This window comes from Papilio xuthus, unplaced genomic scaffold (assembly GCF_000836235.2).
Source record: "Papilio xuthus unplaced genomic scaffold, Pxut_1.1 DF827570.1, whole genome shotgun sequence".
NCBI classification, from domain to species: domain Eukaryota; kingdom Metazoa; phylum Arthropoda; class Insecta; order Lepidoptera; family Papilionidae; genus Papilio; species Papilio xuthus.
This window is the reverse complement of record NW_013531079.1, coordinates 3,529,894-3,552,927: the sequence shown is the minus strand read 5'-3', so window position 1 is coordinate 3,552,927 and position 23,034 is coordinate 3,529,894. Positions and strand designations below refer to the sequence as shown.

The 23,034-nt window shown below is 34.6% G+C and overlaps 1 protein-coding gene across 2 annotated transcripts in view; it reads left to right on the top strand.

Annotated features, from left to right (window-relative positions):
* sano (CABIT domain-containing protein serrano) overlaps positions 1-23,034 on the top strand; it is a 90,190-nt gene extending 67,156 nt beyond the window's left edge. For both annotated transcript variants that reach the window (XM_013313351.1, XM_013313349.1), the window contains 2 exons: positions 16,254-18,164; positions 22,991-23,034. In XM_013313351.1, coding sequence (XP_013168805.1) covers positions 16,270-18,156 — 1,887 coding nt within the window. In that variant the 5' untranslated portion in view covers positions 16,254-16,269 and the 3' untranslated portion in view covers positions 18,157-18,164; positions 22,991-23,034. The remainder of the gene's footprint in view (positions 1-16,253; positions 18,165-22,990) is intronic.

Genomic DNA, 23,034 nt, shown 5'->3' with positions numbered 1-23,034 from the left:
CCCAGTCTCGCTCAAACTCAACCAGTCGTGTAATACAACTAAACAATGTTGCTAAATCCGCTGTCAATTGTCACTTTCGTCATTTTTGACGGCAATTGTTGACGGTTTCGCAACAAATATGTGCTGAGTCAACAAACCGGCAGAGTAAATAATAACGTACTTAATAATGCATATAAATTTCAATAAATAATTATAATCAGTCATCAAACTTAGGGACCTTCAAGAAGCGAGCTTATCACCACCTCAAAGGCCGGCAACGCATCTGTGCTTCCTCTGGTATTGCTGATGTCCATGGGCGTCATTGAACACCTCGGTGTTCCCGCTGCTCGTGTGCCCCCTTCTGTTATAACAGGTGTTATGAATAACGTGACCATTATTTTGTCCCAAAGCGGGACTTTTCCCAATGAAAAAGGAAACTTTTTTCATGTTCTTCAAATAAAAAAATAGCTAAAATTAGTAGTTAGCTTAAGTTACAAATATAAATACATATAACCGGAACTTCGCGCGGTTTAAAAAACGAGACAATTTGACGTCCCAGTATTAATTTCCGGGACAGCAGGACACGTAACTATAAAAAGGGACAGTCCCATTCAAAACGGGACGTCTGGTCATATTAGTTATGAATAACCTAAATAACTAAAGACTTCTAAAAGATGTTACTAATATCATAAATGCGATTTTTAGTATGGATGGATGTTTGTTAGTATCAGTTAAAAAGCTTTACGTATCTCGATGAAAATTGACAAACATAGGTAAGTTTTTTTATTCCTCGCAAGCGGCATCACAGGCGAACGCTAGTTAAGAATCGAATTTAATTCATTGCTGTACAGTAATGTACAGGCAACTAGGTGTCGGACATAGGTAAAGTTACAATCGGCGTATTGAAGGCAAAGTCAAGAGCTGACCCCGCGACCCACACCCAGCACGCCGCACCCCGCGACCCGCGACCCGTATCGCCGGCTATCTCATTAACGGGACGGTCAGATTGTGGTGTGTGGTCTAATTTAAAAGTGATATGAGTTAAAATGTTTAGCAAGATATTTGTAGCAAATAGCATTTAATAAAAAATAGCGTTTTATGAATATTTCTAGCAGAACTTAACCATTACTTGACAGAATTAAAAATTATTGTTTTCCATACAATATTCAAAACTTGTTACTTAATTTTGACGAATTATTTACTATGTTGTTTTTGATTTACGCTATTAATAAAATATACATTTAGTTTTGAATCGCTAAATGCCTTATAGTACTTAGTAAAGTAATTACAAATCGCAACCGCAGATTCCTTGGACCACAACCAAAGGTTAGGTCAAAAGCCTTGTCAATACATCGGCTTATTCGTGAAACCCCGGCTATGTGTTACGAAATGCATTCTACCTACATTCGGGACATATACTTACCTATTATATCTTACTCTAACGGTATCCACATCATTATATCATGTTTTACATATAATCCTGAATAATCTAATTAAATTCAAAACTTAAATACGCAAATAGTAACACTTTACGTCCCCACCGAGTGGGTCGGAGCATATCCGAAGTTAGGGGTGCCTAGGCCATAGTCAACCACGCTGGCCCAGTACGAGTTGACTGCACATATCTTTAAATTTCTTCTCAGATATGTGCAGCATCACGATGTTTTCCTTCGCTGTAAGAACGTCGGATAAATGTACATATGTAAATGGAGTATCGAAAAACACTTTGGAACATGGCGGGATTCGAACCAGGACCTGCAGATTGCATGTCAAATGCTTAACCACTGAGCCACCGACGCTCTTGTCTGAACCTCGAAATGTGTGAAACTATTCGGTACTAACTAGGGTAGTATGGCTGTTTTCTTTTTATTTATAACAATATTTAACGAATATTTTAACAACTAGCTGTGAACTTAACTCCGTCTGTGTGGAAATGAGAAAAAAAATTATTTCGTTCGTTCTGGAGATACCCTCCAACAAATATCCATCCATCCAAACATTCGCATTTATAATATTAGTAAGATTTAGCGACTAATAAATTCAATTAATTATTATTATTATTTATATCTTTGAAAACTTTATCTTACTAATATTATAAATGCGAATGTTTAGATGGATGGATGGATGTTTGAACGTCTCCACGGATTTTGATGAAATTTGGCACACATATAGAACATAGTCTTCCAGACACAACATAGGGTACTTATTAAGTATTTTAAATCCGCGCGGACGGAGTGGCGGGCTACAGCTAGTATAGAAATCTACGTGTTAATATCGTAAAGGTTTACGAAACGTGAATTGACTCGTGAAGACGGGATTAAATAACATAAGTAGTTTTTCGTAACCAATCAGGGTTTAATAATGAAATGACATCAAGGTCAAATATTTGACCTTCGATTATTAGAAGAGAGAGTCAAATCATCCTACTTGAAGTAATGTTAATTGGTATTAAGTAAGAAGTTTTAAGGTTGAAAATGTCTTTAAGACTTTTATTATTATATCTGATTCACCATCGTATAATTATACGTCTCCACTAAAAGTCCCCGAGCCTACAAAATTTAGGGGTGACTAGGACACAGTCACGCTGGCACTTTGCGGGTTAACGCCAAAGAACGTCATATAGATGTACATATGAAATTAGAAAAATGAAAAACATTGGTACATAGCGGAGATCGAACCTGGACGCTTTAGATTACTGTCCGGTTTGGTCAAGTCCTGGTCAAGGTTGCGGGAGTGCACTGGATGCGGGCGGCACAGGACCGGGCATTGTGGCAATCGATGGGGGAGGCCTACGTCCAGCAGTGGACAAATTTGGGCTGATTATGATGATGATGATGGTCAAGTGTTAAACAACTCGACTACAGACGTCTATGTCAGATTCACTAGGTGTTAAATCTTACAAAATTTTATAAATGCGATAGTTTACATAGTAAACTAACAAAGAATCTGATGAATAGTCTTAAATCTATGATATAAAATAAAATATTGAAAACGAATAATTTACTAAAATATATTATTACAAGGAGTCCCTTTAGGAAATAGTAGTAGTTTACATAGTTGTATGTATGGATGGATAGATAGATGGATGTATAGATGTTATTAACACGTTCATTGCCACGTCACCGTCCGACCAGACTGCAACTACCACACTTCTGTAAGTTAAAATCTTATTTTTATTGGTTGCCTTTAAATATAATATATTTCTAGAACGACTCAAAGGATCTTGATGAAATTTGCCATAGATGTTTTGGCTTTTAATGAAAACGGTACACAGGATGTATGTTATCAATAAAATGTACATACATCTCATCAAACTCAATACACTACACATACATAACATAGTATAAAAGGATGTGGTATATAAATTGAATCTTACATAACATATAATACCATTAAAAAGATATACATGAACAGATAGTACGAGTACAACATCCTTCCATTTGTCCTTTGATTTTTAAGAGACAGGATCTGTCAAGCACGTATTCACAACCAAATACGAACAATAAGTTCTAATCTTGTATGTTTGTGTGCTCACGCGTGTTGATTGGTTCACATATGTGATTATCTTTGCGAATGATGGGCAAAATTAGTGATACAATAAAGGCTTTTTGTCAAGTCCTTTACTCTATAATCGAAGATATCGCCATATCTATTGGCAAATTATTCAACAATATCTCTACCCATGTTTCAATGTGGTAATAAAAATAAATTCTTACAATCTTTGTTGCATTTTAAAATATAAATTCTATTAAAAAAAAACTTGTAATGGAAAGTGGAAAGGGTTTATTGCAGAACAGCATTAACTTCTTGCTTAGTCCTGTCAGAGGTGTATACATTTTTAATGTGTATTCTAACACACTAGCTAAGTTCACAAAAAATCATATAAAAAGGCATTCGCTGCAAACAATTAATTGAAATGCGTACTAATCCGTGTTCCCACTGCTTAGTAAAAATCAACACGTGGTTCTAATTCTAAGACTTTATTTATAATAATATAATAGAAACTAGCTGTCGCCCGCGACTCCATCCCCGTGGATATATAAAAAAAAAACAATCACATCCATCTAAACATTCGCATTCATAATATTAGTAACTTAAATAAAAAGCAGCTCTTCAAGGTATAAATTCGAAAAAAGAAAATTTTTCAGCCATATCGGTAAAGCCGTTCTTGAGTTATAAATAGTATAACAAACACTACTTTCTTTTATATATATAGATAACTTCCTACTTTAGTAGATTCTTTTTATTCCAATCGCAACCAATTGCTTTTCGTGTCAATAATTTTCTCTACAATCTTCCAAATACTATCCCTTCATTTTATTCCTATCGTAGTTTTACTGCAACATAAATCGTTCGTGTATACTGGCAATTTCGTAAAATGTCCGACGATCGTAAAATGTAAGCACACCTCACAAGGATACTCATATTGTCTCCGTTATAGATATAAAATAAAAAGATTTTTCTAAGCGTGGGTGGTCTTTGCTACTTTATGTGACGATAATATGCAAACACTAGTTAATACGTAGAATAACTTGTACAGTCAGCTACATTAATATTCTTAACATATATACATTCACAAAACTTTAATAACTGTAGTATGTAATGTATGTATTCATAGTCTAAAGCAGTCTTTCCCAAAGTGAGCGATAACGCCCCCTTGTGGGCGCTGCAGGTCTCAAGGGCGGCGGTAAGACACCCAGAAAGAAAATATGGTCGTTGTGTAGAGGCCTGGGGGGTGATTTGTAATTTTATTTAGCTAGGAGGCCTCTTAGACAACGGCTGCTTGAGCTCTCGACTCTCAACAACTTGTGAACATCAACTAATATGAATTAAAAGATTGCTTAAACTCTAATATGGGGGCGCTAAAAATATTTATTCTCAAAGTGGGCAGTAGACAAAATAACTTTGGGAACCACTGGTCTAAAGCATACGGACGTATAAGCGCATACAAATTTCTAAAACCCCATGTTACTGGCTTTCAGAAATCGCAGACTATTCGATAATTCGATTCGAAATTCAAAAAAATAATATTTCGATTAGATTTAATTCGAACGATATTCTTTTTTTTAATCATTAAATGGCAAATCTGCAAGCGGCTATCTGAATTCGAATAGCAATTCAGATTGCCTACTTTTAATCGACAGAGGAAAGACAGAAAGAGAATATTTCCCCTACCTATACTTACTCGTTTGTCAAATCCACTTTCCCTTCCTAACCTAACCTTAGTAACGCCCCCGGGACACTTCGCACAGGTATTTAATAGTTTTATCTACAACTTATTAATACAAGTAAACATAACTTATAATAACAGTAGTTGTGCGTGTATAGAAGTAATAAATAACCGCATATGTTACTTATAATTCGATATTAATGATTCGACACAATTTGAATTATTGATTTGCCTTGTAACGGATTAATGATTACATTCAAGCTGTAAGCGGCCTCATTCTTTTATCATTATATTATTAAACATCACGATATCATTAACCAAAACAGACTAAACAGTTGCAGGTGTAAACAACCTTTACACAAGTAACCCATAAAGGTACGCGTACATTGGATTAAAAGGATTTCTATCTTTCGATGCAGACGACGCTGATGATAGACGCAACCCTATGCCAAATCATACACAGCAAACTTAAATCCGTTGCGGGACGTGCTTGTGGTGCGTCCGACGCGTACCAATGGACCCGTACCTCTCGAGTAGTATTTTGAATACTGGGGTGCGTACGGTGAAGGAAAACATCGTGATGCTGCATATTTCTTAGAAGAAATTCAAAGATATGTGTGAAGTCAATCCACACTGGGCCAACGTAGTTGTCTATGGCCTAGGAGTGCCTAACTTGGGGTAGGCTGAGACCCTTTGTGGGTACGTATAGTGAGCTGATGATGACCTTCAGAGTATCATTGGGTATGTTTGGATTTATTTGTTTCAATTTTGTTAGTAACAAGTAAATATTTTTAAGTTAATTCTTTAATTTAATTCAATGAACGCACTCTAATCAAGTCAAGCAACTTTTACTCCGCGCCTTCGCAAGGCCGTACAGTCGCGTACACATGCATCGGATGTATTAATTTATTGTGACAATGATGCAAAATTTGTCTTGACTGTACCACCGAAAAGTACTGATGTTAAATACTTCTTTAAAATTGAAGTATAAAATGGCACATAGTCCTATTTGACTAACCTTCTTACTAATATTCTAAATGCAAATGTTTGGATGGATGGATGGATGTTTGTTTGAAAGAATCTCTGGAACGGATCAAAGTATCTTGATGAAATTTGGCATACATGTAGAACATAGCCTGGAAGAACACATACGCTAACTATGTTTGTTTTTAATTCCGCGCAGACAGAGTCTCGGGCAATAGCTAGTAGGAACTAAAATCTTAAATTATGAAACTTTTGACATATTGACATACATTCAAACATATAAAAATATGTAGATAAATATTTTTAGTTGATAAAAACCCATTGTTAAATTCAGTACCTACGTAATTTTAATATAAATCTATCAAAAATGGCAAGCATTTTTTCACCAACCTTGTCACATAAGAATCCTATTCAAGCACAGTTTATTTACAATGTATTACGTTATTTTAGTTGATTTAGTCGTGTTTGCATCGACATTGAAGGCTTTGAAGACTGGCTGAATAAACAACTCTGAGCTTTGTCTTTAAATATATACAACTAGCTGTCGCCCGTGACTCCGTTAGTAACTAGTAGAAACTAAATTAGTAGCCTATGTGTTCTTCCAACTATGCCAAATTTCAGAGAGATCTGTGCAACCGTTTTGAAGATACCTTCTAACAAACATACATTAAACATTCGCATTTATAATATTAGTAACATCAGTAGAATTTAACAAAATTGTCACGTGGTATATCGCATCGATTGGACCACATTATAAACGGAAGTATAGATAAATATATTCAAAGCAACGGTAAACTCGCTCGTACAGTTATTGTTGTGTTACAAGCTTGTATTAAAAAACTAACGCTTACGTCACGTAACCTCAATTAGATGACATACTTAAATTGCTACAGTTATAGGACACATGTAGTTCTGTTGTCTACAAAAATAGAAATTGATGACAATTAGCTAGGCCCAGACTTAACAACTAACCCTACGACATTAAAAATAATATCCCAAACTTCAAATTTGTGAAACCAATTAGGTTACAGAGTGACAAACAGACAGATAATTTTCTTTTAATTAAAATATTTTTTAAATTTATTATACTATTTCTTGTAACATTCCAACTAAGTGCATGTGCTAGAACAGTGGTTCCCAAACTTATTTTGTCTACTGCCCACTTTGAGAAAAAATGTATTTTTTGAGCGCCCCCATATTTTCACATATTCAAAAACCAGTATAACTTCAAATTAAATTAATTAATTATAGTGACCTATATATGTATATTAACGGAGAATTCTAAACGAAACTATTACTATAACCCGCAACTTGAGAATTGCAGTGCCCACAAGGGGGCGTTATCGCCCACTTTGGGAATGACTCTGCTAGAATATGGTTTACGACAATAGTCGAATGATGGGATTCGAACCCCCGAGCTAGTAATCGAAAATCCGTACCCATAATGGTTATGAGTAAGTTCATAGTAAGTCAGGCAAAAAATAACTAAAAGTTCTATTTAAGTAACATCTTAATTTGAATTAAAAATAATTTTTTAATACAACAGCATAACAACCATCTTACTAATAAAGTTATGATGGATGTTTGTTTGAAGATATTCAAAACGGCTGAATAGATAAAGCTGAAATTTGGCATAGATGTTGAACAAAGCCTGGAAAAACAGATAGGCTACTAATTAATTTTTTAGTTCCGCTTGGACGGAGTCGAAACAGCTATTAGTTGAATAGATTAGACATAAATATAGACACACCTACGCACATAAAAACAAAACAAAACTCTTGTATTGGATCACAAAATCTTGATACTATACGACGAAATAATTCACACGTCCGAAGCCCGCACCTATTAAAATGGAGACCCGTTAAATGCTAGTTAACGTTAAATTAGACCCTCATCTCAATCAATTCCCAGTACGACGTATGGTGTAATTCATAAGCGGAACGATGAGCGTTTCGAATAAAAAAATACGGAACTAAAAACAATGGAATTATAACGCAACACCGGATGCATTAAAGCTAGACTTTAGATTAATACGTACCTGATACGGGCTTATTGTTTTACTCAATTTATTTTTTTAAGATGAAAAATATGACACAGAGACTTGAAATAATTTCTCGCCTTATCTGTGTGTTAGGGACACCAAATTCTAGTTATCTTCCCTTTGCAATTATTTCTTTAAGGGAAGGATGGGAAGGAGAAATGTGTTTGGCAGGGAAAGCGACGTAACCACTTTCTGTACGTCCCCTTTTCTGTCCATTAGTCTTTTTGCATCTATGTTTTAAATTGCTGCAGGTTCCTACGAGTTAATTGACTTTAACGAAATCAACTAGCCACGTACTTGTTTGTCACCGTTATTTAAAAAAATGTATATTATTATATTTTCTTTTGTCCTTGTACCAATACCCAAATGCTCGATCCAGGAAGGAATTACGTTTTAAAACAGCAACATCCAGATAGCGTGCTTCGCAGCGCTAAACGTTTTGACTTTTTTTATATCTTTTTTTTAGATTCAAGATTACTTCGGTAGGGTCGAATGAATGTTTATTATCGTTGGGATAAACTGTGGATCCTGGATGTTACGATATCCAGGTATTAGCTAGAAATGTGTAAATTCTTTAAACCTGTTTCCTAGGAGTACATAAATTGCAAAAAAAATATTTCATCTTAATTCGATTTGACAACTTGTCAAGTAACTGACATCCTTTATTACGCTTACTTATATGTATCTTACTAATATTATAAATGCGAATGTTTAGATTGATGTTTGTTGGAAGGTATCTTCACAACGGCTGCATGGATCTCACTGAAATTGGCATAGATGTAGAACATAGTCTGGACACATAGGCCACTTATTTGGTTTTTTTAATTCTAGGGGGACGTAGTCACGGACGACCTATAGTTTTAGACATTATTAGTTAGAATCCTTTGGCGCGAATGACGTGCTTTCGTTACAAAGTCCAGTGTCAGAATGAATAGCGAGGGGACATAAACGTCGAGATTTTAGTGTTGAGTCAATACACTGGCTCATTTTCGGATTTTCTTCCTAATACAGGTTAGTCATAATGTTTTAAGCAACTTAAACTAAACTGTAGACCGACAGTTATCTGACTGGGTTAAGTCAAACTTAATGATAACAGCCTACTAGTCGCCTTTTAATATCAAAAAAGATAACTATATGATTTTGTATTTATCTTCGTTATATTTCGACAATGGAAACCTACTATAAAACTGGTTTGAAATCCATCGAGTGTAAGTAAAAAAACAGTGCAATCGAGCAGATGTTGTTCCCGGAAATTGGCGGGAAAAGTTGCATCGAGCGAAAACAAGTCTAAACAAGATACACTCGTTCATTACCTTGTATCTTTTTACGAAATAATTATAAAAAAAAATAAAGAATGACGTTAATAAATATTAAGAAAAAATTAAGACAGAAAAAAGGTTTTATTTGTAATTTTATAAAGACTTATTTTTGAATACTTTGTTGCAAAATTATCGTCTCATCAAACCTAATATTTTATAAAAGTTTTACTAAACGATAGCATATTTTCGAAAACAATTTTAGTTCGATTCCTAAATGAAATTAAAGTTAACAAATCTGTTTGAATATTGGTAAAGGATAATCGATTAATCGTGGATTTCTGAAACCAAAATCTCCGTTTAAAACATTGTTATCTCCGTTTTGTCAATATCAGAGCTCAGAAGCCCACGGATAGTATTGTTTCTCCTTTCAGAATTTAAAAAGTTAATGATTTTAGCTATTAGCTTGAGAGTACAAAACAACTCTTTAAACAATGATACTTTTTTTATATATAAAAATATTAGCTGGTATTTTGTGTAAATTTACCAATATTTCTTTAACCATTCCAAATAAGCTGTAAGCTTGTGCTAGTATATGGTTTACGACAATATTCGAATGGCGGGATTCGAACCCCCGAACTCGTGATAGGAAATCCGTACCCTTAACCATTAGGCTATTGACTTTGATAGATTAGTTTTCATAACTTTTTAATCCTTAAATCTGTTAAATTTAAACCAAATTATTTAAAAAATAAGTCATTCTAAAAGTAATTACCGCGTAGTACTAAAAGCACAAGAAACCCTGAGTCCAGTGACCGTCAGGCCACGAACCTGTCAGTTGAGAGGCCGTCTCAATCAATTGCTTTTGAATTAGGTCCGTACCCCAGCAGGACATTCACCCGATGTACTGCAAAAACACTTGCATAACTTACACTTAAGTACAAAAAAAGTAGCTTGTTAATATATTAATTAAAAAAATATGTGAACTTTTTCTGTCCGCTAAAAAAAAACTAAATAAGTAGTCTATGTGTTCTTCCAGGATATGTTCTACATCTGTGCCAAATTTCAGCGAGATTCGTTTAGCTTTTTTGGAGATACATTCTAACAAACATCCATCCAAACATTCGCATTTATGATATTATTAAAATTCCAATTGTCACATAACATCCAAATCTACTTACCAATGTAAATATTAAAAAAATGTTATCTTATTTTTTATGGCTTCAAGTGTAATAGTCTGGTTATAAATCCCCGAACGCTGGTCGTCAGGTAACGGTGCGGACCTGTCCGCCGCGCCGGTACGCGGACCCACACGTCACTGCGGGATACAATTATGCAAATTAATCGGTACACTAAACGAAAACCAAAATCAATACTGTATTACTAAACGGTTTTAAACATAATTAGTCACGTAAACAAAACATATGGGCAGAGATAACGGATTTACATTTGGTGTTGTCCTGGTCTTGCCTTTTTAGGTGGCAAACGAACAAGCGGCCGCATAAAATCGCCCTTACTAACCTCACTCACTAATGTCACGCTAGAAATAATACTTGATAACACGGAACATATTTTTCCCATCCTGAAAATTTTATTTTCCGCTCCAACCGTGCACAAACGGTTCAACCGCGGAGGGAGTGATACACGGATATAAATTAAATGGAAGTGATTGTACAAACATAAGTGTGCTCGTATTAAACTACGATAAAAAACAAATAATACTTATTTATGCACTTTTTTTTTAGAAATATTAGCAGACTTTTTTTGTAAATATACTAATATTTTACCATTCCAACTAAGCTCTAGACTTGTGTTAATTTCAAATGCGTTGCCTACTATTAACCGACGTAAAGGTGACACACAGAAAGACAATATTTCCCATACCAATTCCCTTATTCCGTCAAACTCACCATTATTCATTTCAACCTTCCACTATTTAACAAAGAGGATGAATACTGTCTGCTCTTTCTGTCGCATCTTGTCTATTTGTAACTCTACATTTTAAAGTACAATGGAAACATTCAGACTGCTTTCTCTACTACAAAAAAAAAACAGTTCCGTACCATTGTATCCACACCTCTCTTACCATACAACACAATTAATGATACTGTGTTATGTAAAAATTACCGTTAGACGATAAAAAAAAATATTAACAAATCATTCCAAAGTGAACTCTAACACTAATACTTAAAGTTCAAATTCCCAGTTCGTTGTATTTCGTTAGAATTACTGCCGTGAAATCCGGACCGGCATTGATGATTATTCACGCCGTGTTTTCTCTAAGTGTTTACTTAATTCGTAAATGGTAACAGAGTTCAATTGTCAATTGTAACAGGACCGGTTAAAGATGCCCTAGTTTTAAACAATTGGCCACCTAATTGTTAAACTATAGCATGTAGGGCGGAGACAACGAACGCAGTAGCGGCGTTAGGGTAGGGAAAGGTGGGCTAACCTAGCTGGGCGTCAAGCATAAGGCGACGCTGTAGGCGCCAGAATCTCATTTAAGGGACGGATTTTTTTTTTTGATACAATTAACCGCCTTCATTGTCTCTTTATATAATAATTAAAACGTAAAAAACATAATTAGACTATGTGTTCTTCCATGCGTTCTACATCTATGATAAATTTCTGCGAGATACATGCAGCCGTTTTGAAGGTACCTTCGAAGTTTTAGACATTAATTAATAACAATCCTGTGGCGCGAATGACGTGCTTTCGTTACAAAGTCTAGTGTCGGAATGAATGGTACACAAACGTTGACATTTTAGTAAAGCTAGTGTTGAGTCAATACACTGACTCATTTCCAGATTTTCTTCCTAACATAAGAAACATCCATCCATGCATCTAAACACTAATATTTAATTCTCGACGATAATTTAACCTTTTAACTATTACTAAATTATTCTTAATACAAACCTAATGTGTACTTTAGTTTAGTATAGAAATTAACATCGATTACCAAGTGTCTTTATTGGTTAGAAGACTACATCACAATGTATAATAAAGTTCATTTTTAAAGCTATGGAAAAAAGTCGTTCCCATAATAGTAATGCTTGTCATAAACATAACAATTCCTGATTAGGTTGGCGCAGGACAAATCAACTGGTGTAAGTATCATGGGAAACCGACGTAGCGGTCTATCAAACGCAACTCGTTTGTTACGGCCATTAAATAAGCGTTTTTATAAGCTTATAATATTTTATTTTATTTTATTTTTAAATCTGATTTATATTGAAATTTGTTTAAATCATCTTATTTGAATCTTGATATGAAGATAGGTTTATTTTCAGGTGAATTAAATATAATGCGTAAGTATGGTTGACGAAAGGCAAACGGCTGTAAAAATTGAGCCAACACTTCACGGTTTATAAAACTTTTAGTCCTGATTCCACGTGAGTGGTTTAAGGTCAAGGAGTTGATGAATTTCATGGCTTATTAGGAATTATCCTGTGCGATAACTGTCTCGGTGTACGCGACTATTTCGTGGCATCATTACCCTCTCATTCTCTCATGCGCCTAAAGAAATTTAACTTCCATAGCCGTAGCAGTATCGAAACATTTGATAAAAACATATCTGTAAAACAAATCTGATAAAATCATATCTCAATATGTTATAATACAGGTGTACATTCATCGTAATATAACAACATAACGCATGTAACCCAAAGGGATAGGCAGAGACCACAGACCTCGTATTTGGCGCGGTTCATCATAATAATAATCATAATAATTTTTTAATAAATTACTCACTGATTCTATGGCCCAACACGACCCTCCTTATTTGTCTACAAACCGAACGAGTACAGTTAGACGCAATATTATCTCAACAAGCACAATAGACTTAATCGTGCGATAGAATCGTGATGTACAGTCGGCAGAAGTATTAAAAAAAATATATATTTCACAAATTATCGTGACGCAAATACAAGATGATTCCGTTCAGTTTAGATTTGATATTCTTTGATAATATTACTTCGAAATAACAGTTAATCGATGGACTTGGGATTAAACTTAATAAAAGCAAATCTTTATGATGTACTGGCTATCGCCCGCGACTACGTCCGCGCGGAATGAAAAATAAACTAAATAAATAGCATATATGTTCTTCCAGGCTATGTTCTATATCTATGCAAAATTTCATCATGATCCGTTCAGCCTTTCTGGAGATATCTTCAAACAAACATACATCCATCAAAACATTCGCATTTATATTATAATATTAGTAAGAAGTGAGATAATTAATTCGTAAATTAAGATAAAATAAGATAAAAAATAAGTTTACATATAGATCAAGTATTTATGTTTTTAGAGTAACCTATAATAATTATTAAAGAGTTTCAATATCTTTAGATAGGCCGTTATAATTGATCTTGATGGATTGTAATCTTTTCGTTTACACTTATAAAACTTGTATTAGGTACTAGCAATTGTAAGCGACTTCATTTGCGCGGAATTAAAAAAATATCTAGTGATATAGTCTATGTCACCTGGAGATACTGTAGCTTCTCAACAGTGACAATGCAAACAAACAAAAAATCTTTCCTCTTTATAATACTAGTATAGATAAAACTTACATCTAAATGTAATACAGAACCCTGCATTAACTGAACGATAATACTCAATTTAAACGTAAAAAAAAAACATCAAAGTAACACATTTTTTCATAAAATTTATTGAGAAATTAAACATTAATTTTCTAACCTCAATGCAGGTATAAAACGGTATTTCGAATATCACTTTCGCATGGTGTAAAGTTTAAGGGGTCGACACACGGTCTACACAAATCCTCATATGTGAACGACCTTCGTCTCGGCCAACTTATGCAACTCATTTTCCGTATAAAACAAACTGTATCGTAACTTCATTATACTGTGACCATATTTTATACGTGAATAGGATATTCCTAAATCAAAAATCATAAAAAAACACCGAGGAAGATAATTTTTTTTATTAAAACAAAACCTCGACATATTTGAAAATAAAAAAAACAAATATTAAGGGCCATAAAATATCACGAGTAGAAGTATTTGTTTAGTTATTCCGAAACCTTAAATTTAATAAAATATAGTTACGTTTTAAAACACATTTGAAAAAAATTACCAAGTTAAAAATAATTAACAATGCTCTACTATATTTAAATTACTAAATTAATATGGTTACTGTTTTTTTTTTAATAACAGCAATTTAATTCGAAAAGTAAAAACCCAAATTTAAATAATTTAACTAAGATGCAATGTAATAGGAAAAAAATGCTGAATGTATCCCAAAAAAATGGACTAAGAAATGGCTACCCTGATACAGCAATGTTAAGGTCAACGTACACAAACAATAGCAGTTAATTGATGTAATACCGCGTTACGCGCCAACAACTTTACTGAACTATATGTTTCTAGTGGAATTACTACGACCACTAAAATCAATCCCCTAAAGTCTGTATACATAATTATCAGCTCACTATACGTCTCCACTGAGGGACTCTGAGCCTACCCGATTTAGAAGTGACTATGACATAGTCAACCACAGGCCCAGTGCGGGTTGACTTCACACATGTCTATGAATTTATTCGCAGATATGTGCAGCATCACGATGTTTTCCTTGATCTATATCCAAAATTATTCTAATCTTAATGATGATGATGACACCAATAATATAAAAGCTAAATCTCCAAGCGTATGAATACAACTTTATCAATGCTTTTAGCAGTCATGTCAGCTCAGACATGTAACAGACTCTTACTATAGTAATTTATTGGTCTGAACAACAAATATTATGGTCACTCTGCTATGTTTCCTACAAATTTACTGTTATGATCACAATGTACCGCAGTTTGAACTCTTTGTTTTTCGTCTGATTTAAATCTTAATCGCTTTTTTAACGGACTGTTAACAAATTCATGAATTTACCTCAATACGTGAACACTATCAAACGTTAATTGTGTTCCATTTTGTATTCGCACTCATTTGTTTCTCGTCATTATCATCATTAGCTCATACGTCCCCTCTTAGGGGCTTGAAGCCTACCCTAAACTAGGGGTGACTATGTATTTTTCAATACTATGTTCTGTATAAGTGCCAAATTTCATCGAGATCCGTTCAGCTGTTCTGTAGATAATTTCAAACAAACATCCATCCAAACATTCCTATTTATAATATTAATAAGAATAAGACTAGCTGTTGCGCGCGTCTCCGTCCGCGCGGTATAAAAAAATAATAACTAGTAGCCTATGTGTTCTACCAGACTATATTCTACATCTATATCAAATTTCAGCGAGATCCATGCAGCCGTTCTGAAGATACTTTCAAACAAACATCCATCCATTCACCTATAACATTCGTATTTATAATATTAGTAAGATGAGAAACTAGTCGATATCTTGTGAATACCAGATTATATTGACGTATTCAAATTGATCTGTTTGATGGTATAAATTATCTATATCAATCTTTTAATTATTTTTATTCAAATCACAGAAAAATCTCGTAACCATCATTATAAGATTCGACATTTTTCCAACCGGTTAGTTTACTGTGACTTCCTTGCTTTGGAATTTTAAATATCTAGATTTTATCGCTTACAATCACAAATGTGGAATAATACGTACAAATTTAACATTTTTCAAGATCAAATATTACAAAATATGGCAAAAAATTTGCATTCTATATAAATGAAATCAAAGTAGCATATATTTCTGGTTGTTATAAACTTGTTACTAAGCTTATTTGGTCCTAAAATTAAACGAATCATTCCTTACTCATAAGTCCATACGCAATTTTTGACTAAAAATCATTCGACGTGACTAATATGCGAATTTCCTTTGTTTCAGATGTGACTTACCCACGATGGCAGCCACGGACGGGCAAGTCGTGGTCGCAGCATCTCGCTGGGCAGACGAGGGGCATTACCTAAGAGAATTCGTCGTCAAGAACCGATTACCCAACGTAGCAAAAATCATTAAAGGCCAGTATGGAGGACTCGGGGTACCTACTTTACCCAGTCCTGGACTTCAGAGCATGGCTCTACTCGTGTCCGCGGGAAAGAGAAAGAAGATTATCGCACAAGCCATCAAACTGAAAGAGGGAAGAAGAATGGTTAGTGTCGGTCCAAGACTTGCTATACCAGAGACATATAAAGGCTACTTTGAGCTACTAAGTGAGGAAGGAAGAGCCGTCAGATGTATTGAGTCTGTGAGTGAGCTAGCAAGAAGGAAACTAGAAGACGGATGCCTTGTACGAGAGCCAGTAAGAGTCATTTGTGCAAAGATAGATCTAGATGGTAACGTAACAGCTGACGGTGCCAGAAATTTACCCGCTGGTGAAGTTATTATGCCGAGAGGTGAAACATTCTTAGGGAAAAGCAGATATTTAAAGTGTACGGATACGAAAGGTGATATGATATTGCTAAGTTTGGATCAGAGAGGAAAATTCTCTGCTGTCGCCAAAGAGGAAAATATCAGTGGAGTGCACACGGCCAAGACACTACTAACTAAACGACTGCCGATAACCGTGAGATTAGTACACGGAACACCGCCGAGAGGTTTGAAGAGCGCCAGTCACTTCGTTCCAGAACTAAGACTTCTATCTTTCTTCGAAGAGGATCACGTATTCGCATTGCCATTACAAAAGGAAGGAAACGCGTTAGTCGCTCTACCTCTTGCAGCACCTTTGAAAATGTTAAGATGCAAAAATGAGGAGCACATTAAAAACTTTATGGAGTTCTCGAGACTGGTTGAGAAATGCAACCGTTTGCTTGTAGAAGTAGTCGATCGTATACACGTATTAGATGGTAAATTAGGTGATCCTAAAAGACTTCTGAACGCTCCGTTACATGCACCACCATTAATAAAAACCGGTTACTTCTTAAGGCGAAGTATGTCATCTGATAACGCTAACCAACATAAACATATGGCACGTCACAATCACATATACAGTAGCCATAGAGATGAAAATAGCATTCCCGATGAATACATAGACGAAATAGATCAAATATACGACTATGTTAGAGGATTTGCACCTCTGCCGAAAAATATAAAAGCATCATATTCAAATGAACCAACAAGACACGAGTCAGCACCTGCATCTCCAGCCGTCACTCCAATTCATATGCCATTAATCACAGAAATCAAACCAGAACCTCCACCAATAGAAACAATACCAACGAAGAAACCCCTCAACATACAAAAGGCGGAGAAACGAACTCGCAAAACCGCAATCACACCGAAAGAAACACCAATAACAGTTTATAAAGAGAAATGTTCAATAGCACCGGCTCCTAACAATCTTCCTAAATTGTACATTAAGAACGGCGTAAGCAACACAAAAAGCCGAATGGTGTTCAGTCAGAAAAGTCATTCCCCAACCAAGGAGACACCTAGTCCTGTAACTAGTCCAATAAGACCTTTAACTAAAGGGGATTCCCCTATTTTCAATATAAGATACAAGAGTCTTTCAAACATTCACCAAGCGATGGAACTTGATGGTACATTAGATTCGAGTCACTCAGGTGGAAGGACATCAGGGGATTCAGGGAATGGACCTAAATTGCCAGAAAAACGATGTAGAAAACTAAGTAGGCCTAAGTCCTTAACAAATCTTGTTTGGGAACTCAAAGGTTGTCCGGTTGAAACGAACGATAAACCAAAATGTAGGAGTAAAAATGAAAACTACAAGAAACTTGGAAATAAATTGTCTCTAGGAGCTCAGAAGAGGGTGCCCACGTTGTATCTTTAAATCATTTGGTAAGTTTCTAACTTTCACATTAACTATACTAATCTTGGGTTTCTGACAACTAATTCTCTGTATAAAATCTTTGTCCCTGTCATTAAATTTAACAACACAGTTATAGCAATAAGTTTTATACTGGTGGATTCAGAAACCCACGGTAAGATCGTTAATTTTGGTATTCAATTTTGTTCCCCGCTTTATATTTAATTGGGGAGTATTTTGCTAATATCTTCAATCACTTAAGACCTAAAATTTTCTTACAATGGGTTTCAATTCCGATCCATTTTTGTCCACAACTTTTTATTTTTAAAAGTTCTTGAAATCTCAAAGAACCTTGGGGATATATTCTTATTCCTTCTACATAATCCTATGGCCTAACAGCTTTAGAGTGGTTGTCATTCTCAATCTTCCTTGCATAGCAGCAGTAAAATAAGCTTCATGAAGTTTACTTAGGTACTAATAATTAACAATTAATTAGACTTTATGCTGTTAACTTTTACTTTACTATGATGTATAGTTTTATTCAGTTGCACAGTCGAGTGCGTCGCCGGCATTTTGTTCATGTCGTGATATGTCATACGAGGCATTTGATGAAGAAATACTAAAGCATCTATTGCGTTAATTGTCTAACTTTAGACCTAGAATATATTATTAACAAACCGGCTCCAGGATGTTTTGTGGAGTTTTTTTTTCTCTTATGAATAAAAACGCGATATCTTTTATATGATTTAAATTAAAACAAATATTATAAAAAAATCTTCGGAACTGCTCAACGGTTCGTGATGAAATTTGACACAGATGTAGAACATAATCTCGAAGAACACATAGGACATTTTTTTTAATTTCACGCGAACGGAGTCGCGTATTAATTTTATAAAAAAAATATTCCAATTTAATTAAAAAATAATAAAAGGCGAATACGTTTAAAATTAAGACAATAATAATAACCAATCAGCCATACTGTTATTGGACGCCATTTCGCTTGACATAACGATGCGGACGCCATTTTGAAATTCGTTTAAAAACTTTGAATACCGCAATGTAATAAAGTATTAATGGGTACGGTTAATTACTTTAGTAATTATCATTCCTTCTGTCAAGTGCGATGCAGAAAGTTAACTCTAGCTACAATTTGCATGTCTAATTAATAGAAGTCCAACCTTCATGGGTTACATATTAAAATAATTAGAATTATTCGTTAAGCTCGCAAGAATGTAATTAAAAATACATTTATGGTGAGTTTTATAGTGATGAGGCATTTATTATTTACTTTAAATGGAGTTATTTGTCAATTTCAAAGTCAACCGTTAAATTTTATTATTAGAATAGCTACATCTTAGTGTTATAGCTGTCGCCCGCATCTCCGTTCGCGCGGAATTAAAAAAACTTAATTAGTCTATGTGTTCTTCCAGACTAAGTTCCGTGATCCGTTGAAACGTGATAATCCGTTTTTCTGGATATCATCATCATCAGCTCACTATACATCCCCACCGAGGGGCTCAGAGCCTACCCTAAGTTAAGGGTGATTAGGCCATAGTCAATCACGCTGGCCTAGTGCGGGTTGGTTGACTTCACACATATCTTTGAATTTCTTCTCAGACATATGCAGGTTGCATCACGATGTTTTCCTTCACCGTAAGAACGTCGGATAAATGTACATGTACATTGGAAATGGAAAAACACATTGGTACATGGCGGGATTCGAACCCAGGACCTGCAGATTGCAAGTCAAGTGCTTGACCCCTGAGCCACCGACGCTCTTATATCTGGATATACTTTCAACCAAACATCCATCCATCCACACTCACGTTTATAATATTAATAAGATAAAATGTGTATTTGGATGTTTTTAGAAGGCTGCAATCTCGCTGAAACTTGGCATAGATGTAGAACAGTGTATTATAGAAGAACACATAGGCTACTAATGAGGTTTTTTAATTCCGCGCGGAGGTAGACGCGGGCGACAGCTAGTATTCAATATATTAAAACACAAATAGATTTATGAATCAGGATTATCATAAACATGCAAAATATCAAGGGCGATTCCATGTTTCATTATAATTTACGTTGGGGACTAATTGCGATGCCTCGCCTTTATCAGACACGACACGAACCGCACCCAAACTAATCAGAGTTGAGCGATTTTTTTTTAATGGTTTAAACAATTGAAAGGTCAGCGATGAGTATTCAGCCAGCATTATTAATAATGACGTCACAACATAAATAAAAATAAATAGCATACTAGCAGTCGCCCGCGTCTTCGTCAGCGAAGATTTAAAAAGAAGTATCTTATAATATGCCCGCGTGAATCACAGACAGACAGACAAGCGGAGAGACAGACAAAAAATTTGGTTTGTTTTATCAGCAACACAAATATATAAGTTTACGAAATGTGAATATTTTTTCTATATTTTCTATAGACATTGCAATTTCATTCATATTTATAGACATTATTAGTTAGAATCCTTTGGGTTTCACTACAAAGACAATTGTCAGTTTGATTAGTGAGGAGACATAAACGTCGACATTTTAGTCAAGCTAGTGTTGGGCCAGTACACCGGCACAATGTCGAATTTTCTTCCTAACAATATGTTTAGTATGTTGCAAACTACCAAAAGGTTTGATGTCGCTAAAATAACGAAACAACTTCCATAGACAGCTAGAATTAGTTAAAAATTACATACGCGGTAGATACCTTTAATAAACAGTAGAGAGGTACACACGGAATGATTCTCTTACCTTTAAATCCCGCGATAAATCTGACATTCATAAATAAAAACACTATTTTCCTATTCATCGTTAAATATACAAAGAATCTTGATATCCAGTTTTTTTTTCTTTCCAGTCCAGTTCGTTGTCGCGTCTATAAATAATGGTTGAATAATGTATAGAACAGGCACCTTAGAATTATGGCCGACGACGTAAAAGGAGCTTAAAAAAACCGGCGTGAAGTACAATAACATTTAATTGAATATGAAATAGTCGAGGAAAAGTTTTTTTTATAAAGGGTGATGTCGCCTGCGATTTCGTCCGCGCGGAATTAAAAAAAAAACTTAATAAGTAGTCTATGTGTTCTTCCAGACTATGTTCTATATGTATACCAAATATCAGATTAATCCATGCAGCCGTTTTGGAGATACCTTCTAACAAACATCTATCCATCCATCCATCGATATATTTCCATTTATAATATTAGTAAGACAAGCTCTTGCGTGCGAATGTATAGATGGATGTTTGTTTGAAGTTATCTCTAGAACAACTGACCGGATCTCGATGAAATTTGGCATACATATAGAACATAGTCTGGAAGAACACATAGACTACTAATTTTTTTTTACCACGCGGACGGAGTCGCGGGCGACACCTAGTATTCAATATAATGTTCTTAAAATCAAAATATAAACTTATTTATGTTACATCAAAGCCCCAGATCTAACCACGATGACTACAAATCAGTCCAACCAGATAGTAAGATCCCACAGTCCGAAAAAGGAACTCGAACAAACCGTTATGTAGGATAACCCGGCCGCCTATCACACCGTAATGTAACGTAAATCAATTAATATGTCCTAAAACTGTTAAATATTAAATGCGTTACGATTCACACGCTTAACAGAATTAATGTTATAACAGAAATGCGAATAAAATTATAAACTAGCTGTCGCCAGCGACTCCGTCGGCGTGGATAAAAAAAAACTTACTAAGTAGTCTATGTGTTCTACCAGACTATATTCTACATCTATGCCAAATTTCATCAAGATACGTTAAGCCGTTCCGAATACCTTCAAACAAACATTCATCTAAACATTCGCATTTATAATATTTGTAAGAAATAAGGTTTTATTAGATTTTTTAAGGAAAATTTTAGGGTTGCTAAAGAATGGAACCTTTTTTTATTTCACATTCCTTTCTTACTTCTTATAATTTTGTTATACTTACGTATATTAATAGTCAAAAAAGATATTTTTTGACATCAAATAATCCCTTGTTTTTTGCTTCTTCTTATATTAAATATACATCATCTTGAATGACATCTTTACCAATAGAGTAACTTGTCTGTTCGTAAATAAAATAACAATAATTTAATTTAACTGTGTGATAGACGTCCATCTAATTTTCAAACGACCCAGTTCAACTTTGCGAGTGGACGAGATTTTATCTTTTAAAAATATATGTCCCACTTTGACTGGTCGACTGACCTTAGGACACGCCTCACAAAACCGTAATATAAATTAGGTTTGAAATTTATTTGTTTTTTTTTTAGGATAACAATTCTTTAGAATAGATAAAGTCATAGATATTGTTCCAAATATATATACAAATGTATAGATAAATAGATTAATTTTACTAGTATTATAAATGCGAATGTTTAGATGGATGGATGTTTGTTTTTTACAAGGTATCACCGGGACGGCTCAACGGATCTCGCTGAAATTTATACTAATATTATAAAGCGTAGAAGTTTGTTTGTTTAAATGCGCTAATCTTAGAAACTACTGGTCCGATTTCTTTTTTTGTTGGATTGTCCATTTATAAAGGAAGACTTCATGCTATATAACATTACGCTGCGACCTATGGTTTTTTTTACACCCGCGTGGACGGAATCGCGGGCGACAGCTAGTAATATAAAAAAACAGGCTTTATTTACTTTACTTTGTAACTTTATTATCGTTCTTAAAACGAACTTATTATTCCGTTTATAAATGGTTATAAATCTCTCTAGAATAAAACTAAAAAAAAAATAGTTTATGAAATATTAAAATGTCTCAGGTTTTAATTTCAAATCTTTTTACCTTGACATTTTTGATTGTTTATTAATATTAATTATTCTAAATTCCAGGTCCGCGATGTCCACTACGTAATGAAGACACGTTTTGTTGACCC